This window comes from Plutella xylostella, chromosome 7, assembly GCF_932276165.1.
Source record: "Plutella xylostella chromosome 7, ilPluXylo3.1, whole genome shotgun sequence".
NCBI classification, from domain to species: Eukaryota; Metazoa; Arthropoda; class Insecta; order Lepidoptera; family Plutellidae; genus Plutella; species Plutella xylostella.
In genome coordinates, this window is record NC_063987.1 from 6,284,035 (window position 1) to 6,302,120 (window position 18,086).

An 18,086-nucleotide genomic window follows, 5' to 3' on the forward strand; every position below is an offset into this window, starting at 1 on the left:
TAGATATAAAAAAGTAGTAGTTAATAAATTAGAGAAAGATTAGAGAAGTCCATAATGTTCTCTGAGCTTGAGCGATGGTGGTTGTTGTGCCGTATAACAAAAGGCTATATACAAAGTCCTTGTAACCAGAATGCTCATAAAATTTAATTTAACTCAGTCGAATACAAAGATTAAAATCGAACATTCACATCTAAGAAGAAGAACTAGGGTATTATTATTATGAGATTCACATAATCTAAGATGACCTCAGAATAATAACAGACTGAAGAGTTGAAGAGCGCAAGCTTCCAAATAGAGAAGTACTTACTGTATTATGTTCCTTCAGCGCAAGTAGACTTGCTAGCTCTAGTTTCGGGGTTGTATTCTTACAATAAATAATAGCCTCGCGCTTTTGCATAAACGTCGTCGATCGATGGTATCGGCATTGTGCTCGTCTACACTCTCAGCCTCACGAGCATGTGAAACCAAAGTTTTGTTTATTTAATATGGCAACACCAAAAATCATATGATCGTTCAATGAAGAAGTGCGACTGATAGGCGTCGACTTCTTTTTCTGAGCCAGTTCTTCATTTTCTGGCTCAATATCGGTAGTTTACGTGTTAGTAGTGTTTAATATCAAGCAGCAACCATGGCGCTCAGCGATGCAGATGTCCAAAAACAGGTGCGTTCGTTATCTATTACCGTTTCAACGTTTACGTATGCCCCATTGACATGGATTCTGGGAATGATTGATCCACGAAGATTCCCATGTGAAATGGCTTACCCTATGAAGAAACGTGTGTCTCGCTTTAGGTATCCCGGCACACAGCCAGTTTGTGTTCTAAAACATGAATTCCATGATTCCAGATCAAGCATATGATGGCCTTCATCGAGCAAGAGGCAAATGAAAAGGCCGAAGAAATCGATGCTAAGGCTGAGGAGGAGTTCAACATCGAGAAGGGGCGTCTGGTGCAGCAGCAGCGCCTCAAGATCATGGAGTACTACGAGAAGAAGGAGAAGCAGGTGGAACTCCAGAAGAAGATGTAAGTACTTACTCTTGTGACCTAGATAGTCTTAGACCAGAGATTGAGATGTTAGGTTGCTGCTGATGTGTGAATGGTTTGGGTTAATCAAAGTTACTGGATCAGAGTAATATCAGGACTTGCATTGAGGAATGCAGGTTATTCACTCAAGTTACCACTGACACTAGGTGTCTATAAAGTATTTAACTTGCTAAGTAACTATTATCATAAAATAAACTCTTAAAACTTTAGTGCAACTTAGTTTATTGTCATTTAAAAAGTTGAATAGTGGTCATGTGATTATGTTCAAGGATACATTATGACTTTGTGCACATTTCTATATTGAATTTACTATCATTTTAAAAATATAATGGATGTAGGTACAGATGGTACATAAGAACCATGTGTGTGATATCTGAAATCTTTAATTTTGACATATGGGATTTGGAGCTTGTCAACCCAATCTATACATTATTTAAATACACTCTCTATTAAATAAATAATATATAAGGGGATGATTATTGGCTGATATCATCTTCATGATAATTAGCCTACAGAAATCCTCTGTTATATTAGGACTAGGACAGAGTGATAGTAATCTGCGAATGAAAAACATAACTGGTGATCAGCCACCGCACAGAGATCACCTCACACAATCATTCCAATAATAAATTTGTAAGTTAAATCATAATAATTCTAAATTAAGACAGTGATTTTATTTGGGTTTACACCTACCCTACCTCAAATAAGTGACTGACCTTACAATAGGTCATTGTACCCAACATAAACATTCATTGAAAATAATGATGTACTTATTAAAAAACTCATTCTTGAATAGTACACCCCTTAGAATAATATTACTTTATAATATTTTAAAATTGCAAACAAAATATTGTATGTGTATGTGCCATGCAAAGTACAAAGTATTGTATGTGCCATGCCTAATGTTGCATACAATATGATAAGAATGATAGTATTCACGTAGATACTTATCTTCTGATAACAGCATTATCAAAACACATTTTAAGATCATCACAGAACTATAATAAAACTAGATATGTTTTAAAAAAAATATAAATACGACTTAAAAATTAAGTTGTATACCAACTTTCAAAAATTTTAGCAGCTAAAATAAAAATACCTAATTTTAACAATCTTGAATTACTTTTCCATTTTTGCACTGAATGCTTGTAAACTTTCCATGTTTTCTGTTATTTGTGAAACATGAAGGAGTCTACATTTTTGTAATCTATTCATGAATGTACCAAAACTTTAGTGCACAAATTAATGAAACAGAAACTTACAATATACAGTCAGCTGCATAAGTAAGCAATATACAGAAACAGCCACTTGATTGTTCTTTGAACAATTTTCACTTACAATATACAGTCAGCTGCATAAGTAGCTTTACACTTTTGTACCTTGTCAAACTGACTACATAACAAACCGTCAATTTTCACTTACAATATATAGTCAGCTGCATAAGTAGCTATACACTTTTGTACCTTGACAAACTGACTACATAACAAACCGTCAATTTTCACTTACAATATACAGTCAGCTGCATAAGTAGCTATACACTTTTGTACCTTGTCAAACTGACTACATAACAAACCGTCAATGTTTGAATAGGCAGCAGTTTGTGAGTTTGACAAGGTAAAAAAGTGTACAGCTACTTATGCAGCTGACTGTACCTATCTGCAATTTTTGATGACATGGGAATAAATAATAATATCTTAAAAAACTAACTAAAACTCACAGTTACTTATTGCAATGTGGTGGTGACAGACCTTCAGTGTTGCAAATGTAGTCATGATAGCATTTAAAACTATAATGCAATGCCGCTAAACACCACTATTAAAGTCTTACCCCCTTATTCATAGAAAAGTTACAAGACGTTTTAACTAATAAACTGTTTTGTCCCTCTCTGTCAAAGAACAAATTGTTCTTTGTCGGAAAGGGACAAAACAGTTTATTAGTTAAAACGTTCTGTAACTTCTCTATGAATAAGGGGGTTACTCTTTGACTGCCTCAAGCCACCTTTTGCGGTAGACTAAGGGCTGATCTTTCAATGGTCAGATAAAAGTTGTCTGGGGATATTCTGACAATGTTGTGTCTCATTCAGATGTCATACAATGACACCAACTATTTTGTTCCCCAGATAACATTTATCCAACAAACTAGTTCATTACATTTATCTGAATAATGAAAATCAACCCTAAAATTTAAATATCTGAAAAATATTTTCAGGACGATTTAAGCATATTCTGTACAGCCTATACTTATTTTATGAACCTTTGTAAGATTGTTCCTTTTCTTATGTTTTTGGCTTTGAAATAAATAAATTTCTTATTATTATTATTTATTATTTGAAAACTCAATAAAAACCCTAACCACTTCATTTCCCTCGCCAGCCAATCCTCCAACATGCTGAACCAAGCCCGTCTGAAGGTGCTGAAGGTGCGCGAGGACCACGTGGGCCACGTGTTGGACGAGACGCGCCGCCGCCTCGCCGAGGTGCCCAACGACCAGGGGCTCTACTCCGACCTGCTGGTCAAGCTCATCGTGCAGGCGCTGTTCCAGGTACTGTACACTGTAGGGTTAAAGGTCCCTGGCTCGAATCCCGGCTGGATTTGCTTAAAGACAGATATTTGTTCTAGGGTTTAGATGATAAATGTGTGTGTTCTGTGATATCTCTATTCTGACTGCTGGGTGTGGAGATGATGGCAAAACCCTTTCAGTCTTGCTTTGAAAGAAAGAAAAGACATTTATTTAGAGCTACACGAATACACCACTTACACAGAAAAACAATTTACATATACGCTAATAACACAAACACAGGATAGTACACAAAACACAAAAAACAAAAAAACAAAAAAACAAAAAAAAATAGTTAAGATACATACAAAAAATACACAAGAAACAAATAAGGAATACCTGGCCAGTCTGTGTTGGTGGTGCATCAGCGCAGCGCCAAAAAGGCCCCGAGCTCAGCATATGCTACAAGTACATAAATGCACCTGCAGCGCTGATTTTCAGCAGGGACCCTTTACGTGACTCACGGAAACGACATCGAGACATAAAAATACAACATAAGTAAATAAATTAAAATAAAAACAGACTTTGTTCCATTTATCACTGCGACATGTGAGTAAAGCGCCGCTTTGTGTCTATGCTAGATACTGGAGTTCTAAGAACTAACCAAAATATCATTTTCCAAGGTTGCTGTAGGTATACATAAAGAACCACAGTACAGAACTCTTAGCCTAACAAGACCATTCATATTCAGGCATAATGAAGGCTACCGATCGATGTTGATCGGCTGCCAAGTCGTTAGATTTATTGTTTTCTACCACCCCTAACTATTCACTATATATCGTATTCCACGGGGAAGACATCTGCCAGAGCCCTTATTACATTCGAATAAGGGTAGTTTTTGTTTGTATCAGATGTCTTTCCCCGTGGAATGGGATGCTGGTCGATATAAACATACACATCCTTGATGAGAGAGGATTCTCTATATTTTTTTCACCTGGCAACACCAACCTTTTTTCCCGCCAGCTGGTTGAACCAACCGTAACCCTCCGCGTGCGCGAGGCCGACAAGCCGCTGATCGACAGCCTGCTCGAGCGCGCGCAGGCGCAGTACAAGGAGAAGATCAAGAAGGACGTCACCCTGAAGGTGGACACTGAGCACTACCTGCCGGTGGGCACCTGCGGCGGGATTGAGCTGGTCGCCGCTAGGGGGCGCATCAAGGTTCGTTTGTTTTTTTGTTTGTAAACTGCCAGTATTGCTTTTGTTTTTGTGTTTTTGTTGGGATTGAAGGAACGCATTTTCGGTTAACTGAGGTGGTCAAGTTAAGCACAAGGGATGCCTGTGATTGGCTGGACTGTCGTTGAGCAGGGCTTACTTGGCACATGCTTTGATAGATTTACTCTATGAGAAACTGTGATGTGACGCAGAGGTATCTATGGTGTTGGTGTGTACTAGTAAATTTGAAACGCCATTTAAATATTGCTTTAAACATTAATAAAATACTACTTGATTCATTCTAATTTTCATGCGTTTAACACTATTTAATTGTTAATTTTACGGAAAAGCTTTTAAACGGTGTCAGGCTTATAGTTTACTTATTTCGTGTTTTCACCTTCATAATTTTATGTGGATCATTCATGTATCGCCAATTCATAAGAAGACTTCTATTCTATCGAACTTGAAGACCTCATGTTAGTATCTTTTTATTTAATTGTTTTGATTTATTTCTTCTGTACTTCTTTATTCATTTTTAACCCAACAAAAAACGCGTTTTCAAGTTTGTTACCACTTACTGTCTGTTTGTATGTGGCATCATAGCTTCATAACATTTTACTTTGAATCCCGAAATGTTTCTACGTCCGACGCACCTTATCTGACTGGTCAATCCTTTCACCACAGTGACAAAATCCAGTCTAGATCTTGTCTTTGTCACAAACATGATAAGAGATGGGATTTCACTCCATGGATATTTACGTATATTTAGTTACTTTCTACAATATACAGGGGGAAAAGATCGAGAAATTTCACAGTAACTAGGGACTTATATTTCAAAACTGCTTGCCTAAGTGAACATGGTAGTAGACTTATGGTGTGCACATTTCAGATCATCAACACCCTGGAGTCCCGCATGGAGCTGATCGCGCAGCAGCTGCTGCCCGAGATCCGCACGGCGCTGTTCGGACGGAACCCCAACCGCAAGTTCACCGACTAAACAACTACCCTCAACCAACGCGCCCCCGGCGCTAATATTCAACTTTCTTATTATTATTATGTAGAACTAAAATGTTATTTATAAGTGTTTTACTTTTTGCCTAATTAATTACTTACTTACTTATATGTATAATATTAAATGCGTACAACATTATTAACATGTATGAAAGAATCCGTATTAAGTCAGAAAATGTATTACAATAGTAAGTGCGATCATGTGGATTTCTGATTTCGTGGTAGGTTTAACGTTCGCTCTTAATGTACATTAGTTACCGCCTTAACGTAATGTTCGAACAGTGTCTAAGTATTATATTACTACAATTCATTCGTGTAACACTAGTTATATATTAGCTTAGCTGTAGCTTTTAGGAGACACAGTTAAATTGAAATGTTATACCGATGCTTGATGGTAGGACAAACTTATTGGTGTGTAAGCGTAAGCATTTTATTGATATAATTCTGGATTGTTGCCATAACAATTATTACACAAATAGATGTTATCGATAGTCGATGTAATGGAGTAAGTGACAGCGCACTTTCGATGGAAAAAGCACAAGTTACAAACTTCACGACAGGGCGACGTCAATACTTAGATATATATATAAATGTGGTAAAGTTCAATGTATTTTCATATAATCTTCCTTGTATTTTGGACTCGTCTATATACTGTTTACTATCGTGGACTTCCTGGGAATTATTTGATGCTGTAAGGTTTATGGGTGACGGCAGCATCCCGCCTTATTCCCACTGAAATCGAAGTGAAAGATTTGACTGGGCGCAGGGCGGTGTCACCCGTACATCTTTCAGCTGAAAAAGACATTCCTCTTTCATGTTTCCTGTCCTGGCAATCAAATGTTTCGGCTTGCTTTTAACAGTTCTATCGAAGAGCACCGTAGCTCTATAAATTACATACGAATATAATGTTTAATCCCCATTATGGCACTGTTAAAATTCTTATGTAAATATATAGATGTGTTAAAAAGGGATGTTTTATTTGTTGTCCTGCATAGGTTATGATATTAAAGTAAACAACGAATATTTTTTGTTTACGAACTAATGTTTATTTTTAATTAACGTTGGCACATTTTAACATTCATAAGATAAAATTAGATCTATCTTAACTACGACAAAAACTATCGATAGTTAGGAGTATTCACCTACAATATGTCTTATAAACTTCTAAAATATTTTCAAACTTACAGCCTCAATTAGAATTTAGTTTATTAAAATACATTTTCTAAAAACTTTATATTTTAAAAGAAATTTGATTACGCCCGCCCGTAACAATTTCTTTGCTACACTTTAAAACAATGTAGGTACAGGAGGTTGCAAAAAATATTGTTCACCAAAAGGGGCTCAATCAACTGGTGATTAAATTTTTGCTCGGCAAAAAAATTCTAAGTATAGATAAAAAAAATAAGTTTACAAAAATTACAATAAGAACTCGTGACTTTTTGCGAAATCGAAATAATGTATTAAAATAAACTTGAAAATTTATCCCCAAAAATAACTTATGGCATTTTTTAAATGTTCTTATGACCCGTAGATTACTCATTGAAATCAATTTAATCTAACCCAAGTTGCACGTGACGCTATAGCTCTTGTTTAACCTCACGTGATCACGTTCCCGCCATAACAAATCAAACCATAGACAAAGCAACCAAAGAGTTTACACAACCAGATGCGACACATCAGGCGTGTAGGCGGGCAGGTATCTCGGCACCCGCGGCTCGTCACGTCGTCTCACCACGCCTCTTTCCACGGCCAGGCTGATGCTGCCAGCTTCCTTCACTCCATTCGACTTCGCACGACGTTGATTTGGCAGGATCGACGCTCGTAGCGTCTTGCGTTTCTGCAAAGTTTAGGCAACAGTAGGACTTGAAATGGGCTGACGTTACAACGGACATAGATAAGCGAGTACTTAGGTCAGATAAGTAAGCTTATTGGGTGGATAGAGATGAGATTAAGATAAGATTACTTAACAATACACAATTGGGGAGTATTTACACGAAATGCAAGGGTTGGGTTAGACAATAACGGGGAAAACTGAATAAAAGTTACTGAGACGTATGTTGAGTTTGTACTGACCGGTCCTGAAAGCAAAAGTTATGATAAATAACAAATTAGAAATCAAAATCATCTTAGTCTCCCTATATAAAAATTCAACCATATTCTGTGGGATAACCTAAAGTTTTACCTCAATAGTTCCACGCCATTTATCAGCAGCATGTCTGGCGATTTCCAGTTTCTTTTGCTTCTTTATCTGGTGTCTCTTATACACCACCTCTATAATAATAAGGAAGACACCACCAATGATACCAGCTAGCACCAGTATAAACACTCCAGCCATGTTCTTCAAGCCTAAAGTGTTTGGGGTCTTTTCATTCTCTTCGCAATTCAACATGTTGTTTCGTAAAATCCATTGATTGTCCAGTGTTTCCATTACGCCGCCTGAAATTATAAGAAAAATTTGAATAATCCCATCACATCATCCATCCATTATGCACATTGTATAGGGTATGATTCGATCAACTACCTAGGTAGGTATATTGCATAGGTACGTACTTTCATGAAAGTCCAATATGGCTAAAGTGACAAGATCAGCCCATGGGGATCCTTTTTGGAGTCCTATCCCGTAACCAGATCTGCCGAAGAGTTCTCCCGCTGTCACCAACTCGCAATCTTGAGCTGCTTCAAACTCCAAACGAGAGGAATCCCAGATAAATGCCATAAGTTTTCTGGAAAAAATCAAAAGCAGTTTTAGTTCATTGTAGGTATGCAGGCTTTTGTGCAACTGTCAGCAAAAGCCCTTTCAAGGACCTAACATTACAGTTACCTACATAGGTAAGTACCTACACAAATATTCTTACCCCTGTTTAACATCTTCAATAGCCTTCTCAGCACTGTCGTAGTTGTTAGCTTCCATTGTTCTGTACATATTGGATAGTTCCACTTGCCGCCTGAAGTACATGTCCACAGCTGACCCCTTTACGGTGGCACATGTCAGATTCTCCATTGTGTTCCGAAGCTAAAATAGAAAATATCAAATTCTTAATAAGATTCCAGTAACTATCCTATTGGCCATGAATTACATGTAGTTAACATGAGATTCATGCACCATGCTTGAACCTGATATTTCTGGTCTCTTACCCTAGCATCATTAATTCCAGTCAGTTTGGTCTTTGGCCTTTCGAGCACGAGGAAGGCAGCCAAGTTGGCAGTGTATGAGGCGACGATGATCATAGCGAATCCTGCCCAAACCATGCCCAGAACTCTGGCTGAGAAACTGCGCGGAGTACCTGTAATATCATGGATATTATAAAATCTCGAAGGTATAGGTATCGATAGAGACTTATTTTCTGTTCAAAGATCGATAGGTATTTCTTACCTTCCCCAATCCCACTGTTCAAGAGAACTCCCCAAGCAAACCATATAGCACTGGATAAATTCAAAGCATCTTCTTCGGTCCCATCAATATTAGCCAGCTTAAACCTTCCGAATGGGGAGAATCGGTCCAGAAGATACAAGACCAAAGCAACCACGTGGACCGAAACCATTACAAGGATCCATAGAGTGTTGGAAAACGGTTGCAAGAAAGACACAAGTGTGGACGATCGCGAAGGCTGTAAAAAAGACATCAGTCAGTAGTATTCATTAGGCGTTGATAGGCGATAAAGGTTATTTTTCCTCACCTTCTTTTCCAAAATAGTTATGCCCTGATATTTAAAGGGTTTACTGAATTCAATGAACTCTGCCCTCTCAGGATTGATGGTTAATGGTGCAACAATCATGTCGGCTCGCTCGTATACCAATTCACCTGAAAATGTTTACATGACATGAATGTAAATTGTCATTACGTATACTTACTTGATATTTGTTCTCGGGTCTTGGATGTGCCCGTAAAAATGGCAATAGGCCCGCCCCCTATTACATTGGGACTAACATAACACTCTGGCGAAAAGCGAGTGCAGCAATGCACCTCTGCCTACCCCGCAAGGGAGTACATTAGTACAAGGCGTGAGTGCGTGTGTGTGTGTATACTTACTTCTAGATTTGTCGTTACATATTCAAAGTTATAAATTTCCTCTTTTTAATTGACTGTAAAGCATAGTTTTCTTCCTACCTATAAGCCCAGTCCATTCTTTCTTAGCTCCTGGCATGGATAGGTTTTTGATGATGTAGCTTCCGAATTGCCCATCGGGAGACAAAGCCAGAGAATAAGTGAAGTTTGTTGACTTCGATAAAGATTTGAGAAGATCCATGCAGAATCCTTTGCAGCAGTACATTTGATCTGAAACAATTTGAACAAGTAATTATTATATATGAATATAGCTGTTGGTTGAAAAACTTTGGAGGGTATGTAAATAGGTCACCCTAAGACGTTCTTATTTGTTAGATCTGTATCATGCATGGGTTGGGCATTCAAAATAAGGCTATCGCGTGTTGGTTACCATTAGCTAGCTACGGAGGTTTGAATAATTTGTTTTGATTAGAATCCCTAGGCCAATTGTAAAGAAAATTATTGACCACAGTAAACGTGTCTTTTGTAGTTTACCTGAATCATCAGTAGAGTTATAATGAGGGCAAGGAATTTCTTCCTCACTGCAGTCGCTTCCATCTTCGATTTTTCGAGCATAAACGAACGGTTTTTCTTCGATAGTTAGCACCTGAAATTATTGTGTGGCAATAAGTTACACGGTTGAAAGTAGGTATTAACTGAGTTTTGTTGATATATCCTAAGGAACTTCGACAAGTCATTAACTCGGTTCTACCTTTTTTGGCATAAGATTTTTTTGCCTAATCTCGTATTGCACAGTAACGTTTGGTCAAAGTCTCGTTACGCCGAAAATCGTATGGCATAAATCTCGTTTAGTAAAAAGTTATTTCGCATAACATTGTTTAGCCTAATAATGGTATGGCCAAATCTTGAATAGCCTAATAATGCTATGGCATAGGTTTATACAAAGTAATAATATTCGTTTGGCTTTAACTTTGACGGAGCGTCTCCCTACATAGCGCAAACTGGTGCCTTGTATTGTTTCCGCTGTTTGGAAAACGCTCCGCTCCGCTTCGCTGCGCTCCGCTTTGGTTTTGATGAACATGTGCACCTAACACGCTCCTCCTCGCTTTGCTCGTCGTCGCACCTATTTTTAGGTGCGACGACGACGCAAACGAAACTTAGGTGTTTAAAGATTGTGCCTAAAGAGTTTTAGACGAAACGAGCCTTATGCCACATAAGTCTTGGCAAAGTGATGGTTCGGCCAAAAAAGTTTAGACCATACGAGTTATGCGAAATGAGTTTTGGTCAATAAAGATTATGCCAGATGAGCGGAACCCCATTAACTCATTACCTTCAAATGCGTTGGTATCATGAAACCTTCAGGCTTCGATGGACTACGCCCCATCCAAATTATGTCATTTTCTTTTAGCTCAAGTCTCATTCTGTGTGCTTCCTGCAAAATGAACACGAGAATCATTATCTAGATACTGTAGGAACTATGTAATATAAAGATACGATCTTTTTTTTACAGAAAGGTTTCTAGAAATCAGTATATTTTACCACCTTCCTAAATTTAAAGCAGGTTAAAAACGCTCAACGTTAAACATCCTTCCAAGGAGCGCCGCAACACTCTTTCATCGTCCTTATTCATCCAACCCCTACCAGCTACCAACCAAGCCAGCTTCAAGTCAACCTACCTTAGAATAGAAATATTTCCCCACAGCCACATGCTCGCCCTGCGCCCTCACATTGACCATGTCATACTCGGCGTGCACCCTGTCTCCATGATCATCAAACGCTACATGGCCCGTAGCACCACTGTCCAGGGTTTGTTTACGGATGTAGTCGAAGAGAAGACGGCCGGTGGTCCAGATGGAGCCCGAGTTGTCGCAGTCTGACGGAGGCGCGTGGATCTCTTCAGAGTTGTTCATGTCGCGGATTGCTGATGCTAGGACGTAGCTGTGGAGGAAGATTAGGATTTCGTTATTTAGTCGTTTTATTTAAGTTAAGCTGAAAAAAAATCGGCTTTTCAATTCCTAAAACTAAAGATTTAACTCGATAGGTACATCTTCAGATTCTTCAGGTAACCAGGACATCTAGATTCTAGAGTACCCTAAGTTTATGTCGTCATTTCAAAACGGCCATTGACTGTCATTTTTGGTTTGCGACCTACCACGTGAGTACAAATTAATTTAGGTACAGGAAAAAGAGGGTGGCTTATTGCTTGCCACCAACGCAACGCTGGATTCCCTTATGACACCGTCGCCAAGTTCAATATTAATTCTGCTTGGATACGTATCTATGACGTCATACGTAGCTAATGACGTCACAATGGCTGCCTAACCCCGTGGCCACAGCCAATTGCGGCGCGGCGTGCGGCGCGGCGAGCGGCGCGGCTAGCGGTGAGCGCCGAAAACAAACGCTAGACAACGTACGAAGTATGCCACAGCTAGCCGCGGCGCGAAATGCGGCGCGGCTAGCGGCGCGGGTTGACTGGCGCGGTGCGCGGCGGCGGCGGGCGGCGCGGTGTGCGAGCGAAACAAATGTACTAGAGAGTATCGAGGCGGCCACAGCTCAAAGCGGCGCGCGCGGCGGCATCAAGTGGACGGACTAGCCAACGCGCGACCAAAGCCGCGGTCGCAACTGGTCGAGCTGTGGCATACCACCGCAATCCGCACCGCCTGCCGCCCCTCACGCCGCACCTCATCCCGCACCGCTGAAAGCTGTGGCCACGGCCTAATGCGGCGCGGCGAGCGGCGCGGCTAGCGGTGAGCGCCGAAAACAAACGCTAGACAACGTACTAAGTATGCCACAGCTAGCCGCGGCGCGAAATGCGGCGCGGCTAGCGGCGCGGGTTGACTGGCGCGGTGCGCGGCGGCGGCGGGCGGGGCGGGCCGGGGCGGCGCAACAAATGTACTAGAGAGTATCGAGGCGGCCACAGCTCAAAGCGGCGCGCGCGGCGGCATCAAGTGGACGGACTAGCCAACGCGCGACCAAAACAAATAATTTTGTTTTTAACGCGCGTTGAGCTGTGGCATACCACCGCAATCCGCACCGCCCGCCGCCCCTCACGCCGCACCTCATCCCGCACCGCTGAAAGCTGTGGCCACGGCCTAATGAGGTAAAGCTCCCACTCCTGATTAAACATTATAGTGGCAACGTTGTTAGTCCGCCAGTGTATCTAGAAGCCACATAGGGAGTTGTCGATTATGGCCAGGCGTCCATCTACCTAGTGAAGCAGGGCTCTAACTGCTTAGAATTTAGATAGTAGCTGATGACGTCACCATGGCTGCCTAATACAAAGCTCCCACTCACATGGAGTCCTGTATGTGCGCGTGCTCATTGGTGGCGTTGACGAGGCGCAGGCCCAGCAGCCCCTCGGGCGCGTTGGCGGCGTCCAGCGCCTGCTCGGAGACCACCCACACGTAGCCCGCCGCCGTCATGTTGAGCAGGCTGGCGTCGCGGAAGATTATCTCCGCGTCCATTTTGCTGAAACAACAGATACATTTTTAGTTCGGAGTATTCGGACTCAAAGAAACAACTTGTTGAGGACAAGCGGTAGGTACCCAGATGTTAGGGCAAGTTATCGCGACGGATAATTTCTGCGTTAATTTATCTGAGAGCATGGCATTGGGGACCCTTGATGTGGGGCTCTTGTCACTATTACGAGTCTGCGTTATTGTGGTTTTAACTGCTGCGTTTTGCGCACGCATGACGAACAAAGTCATTTGAAAATCAATTTGTCAATCCTAAGTACTTTATTCATCTTTACTGATCACTGCTCCTGAATAATAAGTAATAATAATGTCCTCCTAGCCGAATTTCGACCACGGCGGCCAATCTCAATTGAGATCAGCCATCTACGCAGGAGTAGATTATAGTGCCCAAGTGTGTGCGCAGTACACAGGAGCACTCTCTGTTCCATCTCTCTCATAGCCCAATGGGACGGATTGACCGACACGACTGGAGAGAGCTAGGCGCAGGACCGACTGCTTTACATGCCCATCCGACAGCATGGATCGTTTCACTGTTTCGGACATGAGGTGATCAGCCTTCTATGTCCTAACCAAACTTAGAACCACAATTTAGAAACACAAATTGATGGTCCCACCCGGGAATCGAACCCGGGACCTCCTGGTCATGAAGCGAAGCTTCTATAATAAGTAGTTACTAAGCTAATGTAATTACTAAAAAACTAAAAGACTGTTAATTCATGTCTCCACACAATCTTTAGATGGAATCAACAGTAATTAATCATCAAGTAGAAGAATACTATTAGCATAACATGACAGCCTTCCTCTCTTACCACACAATAATAAGCACTAACCTGGCATACATGAGGAAGACCCGCGCCTGCGCGCCTCTAACGTCCAGCAACTTGTCGGAGAAGGAGTCCAGGCCGGGCTCGAACTCGATCACCTGCTCCACCACCACCTTGCTCTAGGCCTAGTCCACCACGCTGGCCTAGTGCGGGTTGGTGTACTACGAAGATTAAGGTTACCGACATAGCTGTCAAAATATGCAAGCTGAAGTGGCAGTGGGCTGGTCATATCTGCCGATAACTATTGGGGTAGACGAGTTCTCGATTGGAGACCACGAGCATGCAAACGCAGCGTGGGACGCCCTCCTGCGCGCTGGACCGACGACCTTGGCGGGTAGCCGGTAGTGGCTGGATGAGGAAGGCCGAAGACCGAGTGTAGTGGCGTTCTTTTGAGAGGCCTATGTCCAGCAGTGGATGATTATTGGCTGATGATGACGACTAAGCACTAACCTGGCATACATGAGGAAGACCCGCGCCTGCGCGCCTCTAACATCCAGCAGCTTGTCGGAGAAGGAGTCCAGGCCGGGCTCGAACTCGATCACCTGCTCCACCACCACCTTGCGTTCTACGTCCTCGTCCACGCTCTGGGAGGTTGTTTGGAACCTGTAGAGTGGATGCAGATTTAATAGTCACGTCGGTTGGTATTTAAACTGTCTGAGCTGTTTGGATGTAGGTATATAGTGTAGGTACCTACTCAGAATAACCTATAACTCGAGTTAAAACCAAATAAAAATCACAAGACAAAAGCTAACTTATAGTTGATTTAAATTTAAAGTACTTATATAGCTATATGCTCTAATCTATAAAGCATACAAAACAACTGTACAACCATAATTTATTATGTGTGTATCGTTGGCGGTTAGATGCAGGCCTCTGTTTTATTTCATTCTGTAACGTGTAGCGATTTAAAAGTGTAATAAAAAACTCAGAAGCACCCACGGTGAATGTATCTTTGTAGCATTATATTGTTCAAGCATTTACGTTATTACGTGAGATGAAGTACCTCAATATAAGGAGAAAGGATAAACACACCGGCTTCAGAGATGTAACATTAAATAATAAGGGAGGCGTCCCATCAGAAATAATAAGACCGTTCTCCCACAACATTACATAAGCCAGCACACTCACCGCCCCAGAATCGCTCGGCCATCAGTATCGGAACTGTGTATAAAGATCACTTTCATATAATTGAAGTGTTTCAATACATCGACCCAGACATCAGCCTGGTGGGAGTACGGAGGTACAGTCCGCAGAAACGACACGTGGATGTTTTTGTCGGAAAATGCGGAATCCCGGGATGATATCCCGATGACCGGGATGTGGTAGAAACCGCTCGTGTAGGACACTGCTGCTGGGGATAAGTCGCCGGTTAGAGGGTGGGAGACCACCACTGCGTATACCTGGAAGAGAAGAGGAAAGTGTTATGACGGAAATTAAAAAGAAATCCCACTCAGCATTTCAATTTAGAATTCTGTCATGAACTTATTTAAGTAGTTATGGGCTTTGTCGGAATTTAAACAATCATATTTTGTCAAGGCTGCTACATTGATGTTACCTATTGTTAGATCTGCAATAAATTTAATATATTTTTTAGAATATAATAAGTTGTTTGGTTTGTACTATACTAACCCGATGAGCAATAAGATCCTTGCAGACGTTCAGAGCAGTTTTGATGGGATTGGGATCCATCAGTATGGAATAGTCGTGATAGGTGACCCCTCTCGGCACATACTTGTCTTTGAAGTTTAGATTCTGAAACATTCAAACGTAAGTTATGGTCCTATCTTTAGGATGGAAACATTATGCAGTATCTTAAACCTATGTAAAGTTTCTTCCTATGTTAGATATTGTTTGAACTGCCATCTTCGAACTTTATCAATTCTGCTTGCTGTTTCCGCGTATCTAAATGTTATCCAGGGATTCTAAATAAATCTACAAGATGTTTTATTTATTTTGACATTGTGATTTCATTTTCTGTAGATATAATATAGTTACTGGCACACGTAGGTTTGGCTTAGTACACCGTTTTTGCAACATCCTGTATAATTTTATCCGGGCATCATCATTACGATTCATAGGAAGTAGAAGATTGTAGAGGTAGGATAATCATAATTTTCTCTACAACTTACAGAAATAGTATCTTTGAAGAAAGCGACAGACTCGTTGCTAGACAGCACGCCCCCCACGTTGTAGTAAGTCGGGTTGGAGAATCGCCGACGGTCTATGTCGGCGGTAGCCAGCCCACTGTAACTCCACAATACCACCAAGATTATGTGGTAGGACTTCATTGTGAAGTGGACTTTAATCTGGAACGAAATTGTATGGAACTTAATCTTTAGATCCTGAAATGAATGATTAGAAACACAGCAGGTATTTGCGACAAGTGACAACGCGATTTGCAGGATTCCTAACAGGTGTTTAAAGCAATGATCAAACACAAGTCTGTTGTCTTACCTTTATTTATTGAGATACATAGGTATCGAATAGGATAAAGAATGTATGTTCGTAACGTAACAATCAGAAAAATTTCGCCCTTATTTTTTTAAAATCATGTTACAGACTGTGTAAAATTAAATACAAACCCCGCACGACCACCCTAAACATTATTAGTAAATAATAAATCCGCGTAATTTACGTAAGCGGTCGACAGGGCAAACTTTAGATTAGACTATGAATAATAGCTGACACACAACACCACACAGCACTTTAGAACTTTGTCCAACTTCGCGAATTATTAATCTTGTATCACTGACCTTTCCACAGTAGAATTTCTAATTATGACATGGTTCTCTTTTATTTTGAGTTAGTGTAGGGATGGGCTGGGCTGAAAACAGCTGAAGATCGGGAGGCTGCGAAGGGCCTATAGGTGGAGCTGTCATCTCGGGTTGCCATGGTAACGCGCATGCGCGTAGGTCGCAGAATCAATTTCAGCTTCAGCAAATATTCAGGACTCTATCATTTCATAAGTAGCGGGCTTGGTCTATTGAAAATTTCTTACTTAGAGTTGGTATACTTTGCAATTCATGCCAAGTTTAAAAATAAGTCAATATTGTATTTATAGATAGTAATGTATATAGGTAGGTATTTATAGATTTACTTAAATTGATAGTTTACGATATTATCGACGTAAGTATGTTGAGTTTTTTTGCCAGGTATGAAACGGGTTTTATGGTTAGGAGATAATACAAAACTATAATCACAAAATAAACGATTAAATATTCGAATATAAAATTTTAATTCATAATATGTATTATATTTAAGTCAGTTAAGAAATTAACACTATCAGTTGAATCCAACATCGATCGGTACAAATTATAATAAAATTCACTAAATGTTAATCACGGTTAATTATCAGTTGGTAAATTTAATTTTAGTAGTTAAGTACTTCAGTTGTAAGTCATCAACAAGTAACTATGTCTATATTTATGCTTACATATACATGCTCTAGGCAATCTACATAATGTTCAAAAAACATTTTACTTAAAGTAAAAATATGCTTAGGTATAATAGTTACAAATACTTAGATAAAACGAAGTAAGTAAATAAATGTGAATAAGCCTAATATGAAAGGATATCACTCATTTTCCACATAAGGAAATTCTGGCACACCTCCCACATTAAGAACCTTAGTATCGACGGTATAGAGTTCACATTTGATCTAAATGCTGCACAACAGTGTTGAATAGTTCACTCACATGAATTAGTAATATCTGGCAGCAAGCCAAGTCTCTTGTCAATGAAAATCGATAGTTTCACGATTTATGTGTCTTCTAATGAAGAGCTGAAACGTTTCAGTACTTTCAGAGTATACAATCATAGTGATTGAGTATGAAGAATGAGCGAGAGGGGAATAGATCATTGAAGAATACGTACATTGTTCATTGATGATACATAGCATTTCAACATAATTAAATGTGGCTTTTGTTTTACCATAGAAGAAAATATCCTCTTCTTATTTCTAGAAAGGGATGTAGGTACCTAAGTACTTGTGTCATGTAAATAATATATAATCTGGAAT

At 40.3% G+C, this 18,086-nt stretch overlaps 2 protein-coding genes across 2 annotated transcripts; one reads left to right on the forward strand and one right to left on the reverse strand.

Moving 5' to 3' along the window:
* Window positions 1–568: 568 nt before the first annotated feature.
* Window positions 569–6,717, forward strand: LOC105389010 (V-type proton ATPase subunit E). The gene is given in 5 exon segments (NM_001305532.1): window positions 569–661; window positions 847–1,022; window positions 3,416–3,584; window positions 4,563–4,757; window positions 5,641–6,717. Coding segments are annotated over 5 exon segments (681 nt in total). The 5' UTR covers window positions 569–628; the 3' UTR covers window positions 5,749–6,717.
* A 343-nt stretch (window positions 6,718–7,060) lies between these two features.
* On the reverse strand, window positions 7,061–16,356 carry LOC105389024 (glutamate [NMDA] receptor subunit 1). Its single transcript, XM_048622054.1, has 16 exons — window positions 16,198–16,356; window positions 15,698–15,820; window positions 15,197–15,468; window positions 14,519–14,671; window positions 13,063–13,236; window positions 11,445–11,706; window positions 11,099–11,200; window positions 10,303–10,414; window positions 9,871–10,038; window positions 9,440–9,564; window positions 9,136–9,370; window positions 8,898–9,046; window positions 8,618–8,775; window positions 8,313–8,485; window positions 7,945–8,198; window positions 7,061–7,599 (listed from the first exon to the last, which is right to left on the reverse strand). Exons 1-16 carry the CDS (start codon window positions 16,354–16,356, stop codon window positions 7,417–7,419), a joined length of 2,802 nt encoding a protein of 933 aa, XP_048478011.1. The 3' UTR covers window positions 7,061–7,416.
* Between the last annotated feature and the right edge of the window lie 1,730 nt (window positions 16,357–18,086).

What these genes read in the sequence shown, in the direction of transcription:
- LOC105389024 (XM_048622054.1), bottom strand. Translation starts at nt 16,356, where the DNA reads ATGAAGTCCTACCACATAATCTTGGTGGTATTGTGGAGTTACAGTGGG. An exon ending in AGAATGGACTGGGCTTATAG is followed by an intron (nt 9,565 to 9,870) that starts GTAGGAAGAAAA and finishes AAACATTTTCAG; the next exon opens with GTGAATTGGTATACGAGCGA. An exon ending in AATGGCGTGGAACTATTGAG is followed by an intron (nt 7,600 to 7,944) that starts GTAAAACTTTAG and finishes TAAACTTTGCAG; the next exon opens with AAACGCAAGACGCTACGAGC.